The 9,625-nt window shown below is 39.2% G+C and overlaps 1 protein-coding gene across 1 annotated transcript; it reads right to left on the minus strand.

The window, feature by feature from the left end:
- Window positions 1–3,448: 3,448 nt before the first annotated feature.
- Window positions 3,449–4,591, minus strand: LOC110018029 (magnesium protoporphyrin IX methyltransferase, chloroplastic; the record flags this gene model as incomplete). The annotated part of the gene is made up of 1 exon (XM_020715243.1): window positions 3,449–4,591. A coding segment is annotated over one exon (981 nt), but the record flags the coding sequence as incomplete, so codon positions are not given.
- Between the last annotated feature and the right edge of the window lie 5,034 nt (window positions 4,592–9,625).

Raw genomic sequence — 9,625 nt, forward strand, 5'->3', positions numbered from 1 at the left:
ATTGTGAATTGAATTAAATTATCATTAAAGTGTTGGTAGCTGTTGGGGTCGTCAACCTCGACTTAATAAAATAATTGAGCTGTTTCCAATAAGTGCATTGTATCTTAGTGACGTAGCACACTGTTTGGGGTCTTTTGTTGACATTAATTATTGTTATTGCGAGTGTAGGACATTCGCTCGAAAACTATAAGACCTTACTTGATGCTTGAGTTGATTCCTTTTGTGCATGACAATAATTTAAGACTCTCTGGCGTGTGTTGAGGGGCACACTGTCAGGTTCGTTTTGCTAGTCTTTGGCTTTGACCTAGGTGTAGGCCGGTAGACATTTATATGTCGAAAAACTCTTACCTAATGAGAGATTTTCTGTGGGAGATTTGGTTAACTGATTTATGCTTTATGGCTGCTAGAATCTGGTTGTCCCTTAGGCGAAGGCTGGTCGCCGTGTTGTCTATCAGACAGTTTTGATCGGACCAATGGGCCCCACTCGCCACACTGAGCGCGAAATGAGCTTAAATTGGCTTGTTTGTTGACAAATTTGTCCGAACAACCCCAGAATGTGAAACAGACTGACGAGCGCATCTAGAACATCAAATTTTCCCAGCAAAGACACCCATATATTAACCAAAAGAAAATCTTGATTTATAGGTTCATCAAAATATGGTTCTTCAATTTTAAACATTGATTTAATTACCAAATAATTTGGATTGTTAATCAAGTGTATATTCATCTCTTAAACTCTTTGATAATTAACAATCCAAAATAAGAAAACTAATCCTAGATCAAGTGTAAATAGGAGCATAGTAGATATTACAATTTTGAAATAGAGAGAGACAAAGATGAACAATAATAAATATTGTTTAATTGTATTTTCACCCACACTATTACAAATAATATTCATTTATTTATAGGAGAAATATTATTATAAAATGATAATTATACCTCTAATCATATGTAGTCGGATGAAGATGACCGACTGGAGCTGGTCAAGCCGATTAGAGTTGGTCAGGTCGAATGAAGTTGGTTTGGAAACTGGAGCAAGCTAAACTGACTGGAACTAGCCAAGTTGAATAGAGTTGGTCAGATGACTGGAGCAGGACAAATAATCTAGAGCGGACCGAGTCGACTGAAAAGGACCGATTAAAACTGGTCAGGGCTGACTGGAGTTGGCCGACTAGAAAGAGCGATTGGAAAGGCTGACTGGAAAGGGTCATATGAAGCATGTTAGAATGGAACTGTCTGGGACCGACTGGAGATGGTCGGGCCAAATGGAGATGACCGGGCCAAATGAAGCTGACGGGTTTGAATGGAGTTGGCTAGGCCAACGGGAGCATGCTATGTCAATTAGAGTTGTCAAGTCGAATGGAGCTAGACGAGCTGATGGAGCTTAGTTGAGTTTAGTTAGTTCTTTGGACAATTTCAGCGCCTTTAAACTACAAAGAAGAATTTATATCATATTTATTAATTCTTCGATTCTTTTATCTCTTCGAATGACATTTGCGAAAAGAATAAAAGAATAATAAATATGAAACTAAAATTATTTTTTTCTATAAGATAAATTGATGTTTTTCTCCAAATAAAAGTTAAAAAAATTAATTAAGTAAAAAAAGAGTACAATGTCTATGTATCTACTATTCCTCCGCCTGGGAGCTCTTGGTTCTTTTCTAGGATACAAAATAGGGGGCATTTTAGCTCACCTTTAAGGAGTAGTCTCATAGATAGTCAACTCATCACTATTACAATTGACTTAGTTTTATAAGAAGACTTCACCAAGTGTTGCCCATAAAACGAGTCTCCTCCTTTTATGCAACTAGATTTACTATTTTCTTTTAATGTGACTAAATTCTAAAATATTTCCAGTAGTTTCATTAAATTCAAACTATTCTTCGTCTGGGGGCCATAACTCTCCTATAAGGAGTAGTCACTGTAACTTTTAAACTTTGCATAAGCCGAGATCTTATGGTCTCCAATCCAATGTTAACTGACTTTATTCTTTATCTGGCCAAGTTATATTTTGCAAAGAGTTTATCCAAAGTCGCTCCTAGCATTCAACTATTAAGCAGAGTAGGGTCCAAAAATATAGGCCAATTTGCCTTACACTTTTTAGAAACTTGCATGTGAGAGGTAAGTTCCCCGAATGTTGTGTGTGAATTCAAATTGAAGAAGTGAAAAAAATGATAAATGCAATAAAACAAAATTAAGGAGGGTCCCAAGAGATTTTTCTTGTTAGCTTTACTCATTGACTTATCCTCCTTGGACAAACTATTTTCTAGAGTACAATTTTGAGAGAATTTCTTGGGAGAGCTATTTTTTTGGCTGAATGTAGTGGTCAAGTACATGTGGTCAGATTGAAGATGGTCAACTAGAGCTGCCTGGGCCAAGTCGAGTTGGGCGGGCCGACTGGTGCTGGGTGGGCCGACTTGCGTTAGGCGTGAAGACTGGAGCAGACTGAACCGACTAGAGCTGCTTGGGCAGAGTGGAGCTGGCTAGTCCGATTAGAGCATGTCGAGCCGACTTGAGCTGTACGGGCCAACTAAAGTTTCTTCTTTTTTGGGCTACTACTTTTCATGTTTGTAATGTGATTCACGCTCAATGCACCTTTTAAGATGTTGAATCCATGAATGTACGTGAATCACGACCAAGAAATAAAACGCAGATAAGGAGGAAGATAAATAGATAGATAGATAAAGAGACGATCAATAATGAATAATATTTCCATCTTCTCTATTATAAATAGCACGCTTTTATTTACAGAAGAATGTTTATTATAAAATGACAATTATACTCCTAATTTTAAGCAGTCGGCTGAAGATGGCCAGCTGAGGCTGGTCGAGCCAAATGGAGTTGACCAAGCTGAATGGAGCTGGTCGGGCTAACTAGAGCTGAACGACTAGAGTGAGCCGACTCGAAAGACCAAGCAGAAGGGGCGACTGAAGCATGTCATGCTGAATGGAGTTGGCCAGCTAGAATGAAGCTGGGCGAGCTGACTGGAACTGGTCAGGTTGATTGAGGCATGTCGAGCAGAATAAAACTAGTCGGGTTGATTGGGGCATGTCAGACAAAATAGAGCTAGTCTGGTCGAATAGAGCTGAACAGGCCGACTGAAGCTGGTCGGGCCAACTGGAGCATATCAGGCTGACTAGAGCATGCTGGGCTAAATGGAGTTGGTCGGGCAGACTGAAGCTTGGTCAAGAGGTCAAGTTCATTAGGTTTTTAGGACAATCTCACCACCTTTAAACTAAAAAGAAAACTTTCTTTCATAATGTTATAATTTTGACTAAAAAAATATCAAATATTTATTTTGTTTTGCAACAGTCGAGCACAACCAAGCTCCCCAAATCAGGACATTCTATGCAACATCAAGCTGCCCCTCAAAGAAACAATTTCAACAGCAGCAATCCCACAGCTCCCCCACAAATCAGCCCTAATTTTCAGGGTAGCACACCCAACATTCAAAGAAGACACCGCAAAGTCTTACATTTCAATGCATGATAGAAGGATATCGCTTAACAAGATCACATCAAAAACATTCACGAACAGTTCCAACTTCCACTCACCCTCATCCTCCCTAGTCAAATCTTCCAGTTTCTTCAAAAACATCAACAATCCCAGCTCAGGGTGCCGGCACAGCCTCGAAGAGCTTTGCGAAGTAGAACTGCGTACAAATAAATCCCCTCCTCCTCACGCGCCACCCCACCTTCTCAAGCGCGCGCTCCACATCCCTCTCCGCATGTAGATACGCTCTCGTCGCCTTCGACGGCCCTGGAAAAAGCTCCCCAAGTCTCTTCAACAAACTATAATACAATGTCTTCGGAGCAAAGCTAAGCAGCAATCTCTTCTCCGCAAGCGAAGCGAGATGCGCGATCATCCCTTCCGCTTTTTCCTGCGGGTAATGTATCAGCACATCCAGACAAGCCACCGTGTGGTACTTCCCCTCCAATCCCTCTAAATCCCTAACCTGAAACTCCGGCATTGCCACCCCCTCGACGCTGCCAAGCGTTTCCTCCGCCTGCCGACGCGCCTCCCCCACCATCGCCGCCGAGATATCGTTGGCGGAAACAATCGCCCCCTCGCGCGCGAGCGGGATCGCGAGGCTTCCTGTCCCGCAGCCGGCATCGCAGATGCTCACCCCGGAAAGGGGTCCGCCGTCCTTGAGCATGAGGATGGCGTTTTCTACGGTCTTGGAATGGCCGAGACGAATGTCGAGCTGAACCTTGTTGACGCCTTCGGTTGCCTCGCCGTAGATCTTCTTCCAGCGGTCGAAGCCGGTGGTGTTGAAGTAGTCGCGGACGACTTCTTTATCGGTGCCGCCGATCTGTTGGGCCTGTAGTTGGCGGCGGCGTTCGGGGTCGGTGAGGGAGACGGCGGCGGCGGCAAGGGCGGCGCTACCGAGAACGGCGAGGGCAGCGGGGGAGTCGAGGGGGAGATCGGCGGCGAGGGGGAGTGGGGGAAGAGCGAAGGTTTCGGTGGTGGGTCGGCGGCGAGGAGTGGATGTAGGGGAGGTGGGGGAGGAGGGGGGAAGGAGGTGGTTCGGGGGTGGGAGCCGGAGGATAGGACGGCCGCGAATGCCATTGGATGCGCTTTGGGGTTTTTGAATTTGTTAAAGATTTTGTAGAATGGAAACATAATTTTTGTGATGGATGTCGGATTGGTGAGCTTAGGGTGAGTGATGGATTTCGGATAAGGTTAGAGATATTGTGTGTGATGTATAATTTTTCCTTAAAAATGACGGTTTTCTGAAGGAAATGCATTGATGCCGTTGATGAATAAAATAAGTGTACAGAAGGTAGATCGTAATGGATAAAAGATGTGCCAGATTTGTAGAATAATTGGCAAACAAAATGTAATAGGCTGTTCAATTTTTTGAATATTAATTTTTTTTGCAGCATAATTTTTTCTTCAAACATTTACAACTACTTCAAAAAATCAACTTCCTAAAAAACCTAAGAAAGTGATAAGATAATTGAAAAAAACTAGAGATAAACAGCTAGGTAGAGCATTATAACTCACTATAATATGAAAATTTAACTCAAAAGCTCAAAATGTATAGGGATGGAGCTTATTTATAAATTTAGAGATCGAATATGTTTTTAGTCTTGGTCTTTTTTGAATAATCAGGAAGAAGAAAAATTTGTCAATATTAATGCATCTTGAAAAGTTCACCACAGAGAGTGATTTTTTATCGTCTTAGCACTACATGAAGATCTAACACACACACAACAAATTAAAGAGAATAATGAAGAGACACCTAGATTTCTACATGGAAAACCCTAGAATGGGGAAAAATCATGGGGTCTAGCACAGTTGAAATAATCTACTATGAATTGTGAGTATAAATGTCAATCTTCTCCTAAATTATAGAATATGGAGCTTCAAAATTGATCATGGTAAATGTACAACAATAATTGATTGATAATAGTGATTGTCTGGCTATAATGAATGTAGCTCGTGGTGATAGCAGACTGCAAGGGTCGTAGACGATTGCTATCCATATAATTGTCCGTTGTGAATATTGTAGACATTGGTCATGACGCTAGCTTGTATTATCGATTGCAGTTGAAATCCAAGATAGTAGTTATCTGTGTAGGCCATATATTGTTGCCTCAGAAGCATCGTTTGGCTAGAGAAGAGTTAGCAGGAAGTTGTAGGAGTTGTGAGATACATGGATTGTAGTTGGTCACATAGGTCGTAATGGCGAGTTACGAAAAAATCTACAGGCCGTATAGACCAGGTATTAGGGGCTGCACAAGCTGTGGAATACGTAGATCGTAGTTGGTCATGTATGTCATAGTGGTGTGTTGTGATGATGTTCATAGGCCATGGGGGCCGAGTCAAGAGCTACACAAGCTAAGAACTATGTAGACTGTAGTTAGAAACGTGAGCGGTAGTGGTGAGTTGTGGTGGCGTCTATGGGTCGTAGGGGTCCGAGTTAGAGGGCAACACGAGCAGAGGACCATTTAGGCTACAGTTGGTCAAGTAAGTTGTAGTGGCGAGCTATGATAATATCCATAAGCTACACGTGTTGGAGTCGAGAGTTGTACGAGCTATGAACTACATAGGCTGTAGTTGGTCACATAAACTATATTGGTGAGCTATGACGACGTTTGTAGTCCGTGTAGGACAAAGTCTAGAGGTCTATGGACGTCGGAATCGAGAGGTGCACGAAGAGAAGTTAACATCCTTGAGGTGCATTATTACATCGCCTTCAGAAGTTAACACTGCACGGTATGTGGGGTCTTGTTATCGTCTTCAGTGTATGTCATTGCACTATATTTGGGGTGCATTGTTAGACGGTCTTTGGAAGGCATCATTACACCATATATGAGATATGTTATTACACTATCATTGAGGTGCGTCGATCCATCATATATGGGGTGTGTATTTGCGTCGTCTTTGAGACCATCATTAAACCATATTTAGGGAGTGTTGTTATATAGTTTGTGGGGTACCTCACCATTCCACAACGTATGTTAGGATTCTCCATTGCATGTGACTTCATAAGGAACTTTACTGCAAGAGGTAGGTAACGGCCGATGATGGTCGATGATAGCAGATAGCTGATGGTCGGAGTTAATCAGTGGTAGAGGCTAGAGCTGGCTGGCAGTGACGATGGCTACCATAATTGGCCGATGGTGGTGACAGCTGGAGTTGGTAAGTGTTGGCGGTGGACGGAGTTAGCGAGCAATGTTGAGCGGAAGTGGTGGCTATCGGAGTTTGTTTGATGCAGTAGTAGCTGGAGTTGGTCTGATGCAACGACACCCGTAGTTGATCGGTTGCAGTGTGGCCTGAGGCAGTGATAACCAGAGTTGACCAAAGGTTGTGTTGACCGGGATTGGAGGACGATCTTAGCCCGAGTAGGAGGCGACGACTACCGGAGTTGGAGGCATTCATTAGATTTGCGAAACAAAAGCGATGCTGAACTTCAGCTCCTCTTCCAAGCTTCAGTCTTCTTTCAACTGATGATATTGGTCACCTTTTCAAGAGAGGGTTGATTTTATTTATAGAGTACATGTTGCAAATAAGGAAGGAATCCATATCACTATAATCAGAATGCCCAGAGAGATCCCCTTGATCAGATGACTGTTAATGAATATTCGAGTGTCTTAATGACGTTGGAAGTGAGCGATCTTGGGCTTGTTGGACTCTTCTCATCGAGATGCTCAATTTGACTATAAGCTTGTTAGATTTAGAATCCATTTGACTTTACAATTATGTCCAAAAAGCTCCTAAAAGTGGTTTAATGACTTAATATGGGCTTGATTTGACTAAGATTGGACTAATTTCTGTATCTTTTTGTCCATCTCATCGAGCTGGCCACTTTTACCGTAAGTTTGCTTGAATCAGATTTCAAGATAATTTTTTATAGAATTTTGAATTTTTTTTGCCCAAAAAATTATCTCGAGATTTGTGATATGAATTGAGATTCATGTGAATGATAAAAATTTGTTGATAGCGTATCAAATATGAAGATAAAACACATGCATATAGTATTTGGGAAATGTAAACTAATAAACGTAAATGAAAATTCTCATAACATGAAGACCATGACAAAGCTTACATATTAAAATCAATGAATGACTTCAAAAGAGAAAACGTAGAAAAGGCAAACAAGGTCAATTATTCCGCAATTAATGTATTTTTAGTACTCATTTCACTTAGTTTTTTTAATGTCACTGAAGTCTCCTCCTATCTCCACCGCGTTAGAAATTAGCATCAATACTATGCGATAAGCCTAAACTAAAGCGAGATAAATCAATAGGTAAATATCTTAATATATTGAAATTAGAATCATAATACTTTTGTATTTCTTATGCTTCTCTTAGCTTCTCAAGTCAATCTAATATTTTTAATCTTCTATTAAGTTTGATCCCAACAATCTTCTTTTTTCCATCTCTAACTAAGATAAATGTCTCTTGTATTTACGACCATATAAAGACTCGAAAGATTTCACTCCAATGTTAGATTGAAGATTATTTTAGTAAGAAAAAACAATTAAATGTATAAGATATATTGAATGCTCTCTAAAATCACGTGCACAAAACTTAGTAAATCTTCAAGAATCTGAATTGTCCTTTTAAGCTAATCATAAGAGATTAAAGTATATTTTCATCATAAATAAGTCAAATCTTAGGTAGAGAGGATGGTTGGGGCTAATTAAGGATTAGGATCAATGGTAAAGCTAATGTTATAGCAGATGCTTTTGTTTTCTACTAAGTAGCAAGTTAGATAATTATTTCTGATGTTGCATTGATACATGATAGAGAGAGGTTGGAGCTTGAGATTACAAGATTTGTTGATGTGGATATTAAAGCGATTTCTCATATGATTGAATTAGCTACGTTATAAGATATGATTCAAGAAACTGAGAAGATTGTTGAGGAGTATAGTATATCGATACACTATATTTAATATTAGAGGAGAGCCGAGTTACAGGTGGAAATGCATGAGACATTGAATTGTAAGGGTCGACTGTAGGTTTCTAATAGTGTACGCCTGAGGAGAGAGATCTTGGACGAGGCATATTATTTTGGATACATCCATTCTAGAAGCAATAAGATATATCATGAATTGGAGCTAATATTTTGGTGGCCTTGAATGAAAAGAGAAGTGATTGGGTTCGTATTAAGATGCAAGGCTTGCTAAATGATGAAAGTGGTAAATTAATGATCTAATGGTTTATTGTATCCATTGCCTTCCTAAGTGAATGTGGAAAAATATCACAATGGATTTCTCTATGGCCTTTTAGAGATCTAGGCAAGGATGTGATGTGATATGAGTTGTGGTTAATTGCTCTATTTAGGAAAAAAAATATAATAACCTCAAATGCTTGTTTACTATAAGTATACTTTCACACATACTGTTTAGCTAAAAATTACTCTTGGTGTCTTAGAATAATATATTAATTAAACATGTTGAAAGCAAATTTTTAGTTATATTACATACCACCTTATGAGGAATAAACAAACTCATCACTAGTTCAATGAATGTCATATAATTTTAATAAATAAAAAAAAAATAAATGTTAAATTTTATGTAAATAGCATAGAAAACAAAATATTATATACATTATTCTATGGAATTTAGGTTCCTTATATGAGCAGAGTCTTATTAATTAATTAGTATGTTAAATTCATGGATATTATGAATTTCATAGTTTATTTTATTATGATTTTACTTTATGAGCTTCAAATATGATATGTACTCAATTGATAAGCAAATATATAAATTACAAGAAATAGAATTTTATGAGCATTAAACCCCACTTACCTATAAGGCTATAATGCTCTAGAAACTATCTTACGTGGGGATATTGATTTTCCTATAATGAAGCTTCTATGTTTAAGTTGATTGACTTTTTCGGACACGAGACTTGTATTTTTAAGCAACACTAAAGCCGTCATTAAAGTTGCGACATAGAATACAATAGTTAAAGAGATTTTGTTGAATCAAATTGTATTGAGGCAATTACATACAGACCACCCAAAACTTGTTATTTACCATGCTTTTTCGTTCATTTCTCAAATTCTTTTATTGGGGCAATTACATACAGACCACCCAAAACTTGTTATTTACCATGCTTTTTCGTTCATTTCTCAAATTCTTACTCAAATATCAAAATTCATGATAA

Source organism: Phalaenopsis equestris, unplaced genomic scaffold, assembly GCF_001263595.1.
Source record: "Phalaenopsis equestris unplaced genomic scaffold, ASM126359v1 Scaffold000002, whole genome shotgun sequence".
Taxonomy (NCBI): domain Eukaryota; kingdom Viridiplantae; phylum Streptophyta; class Magnoliopsida; order Asparagales; family Orchidaceae; genus Phalaenopsis; species Phalaenopsis equestris.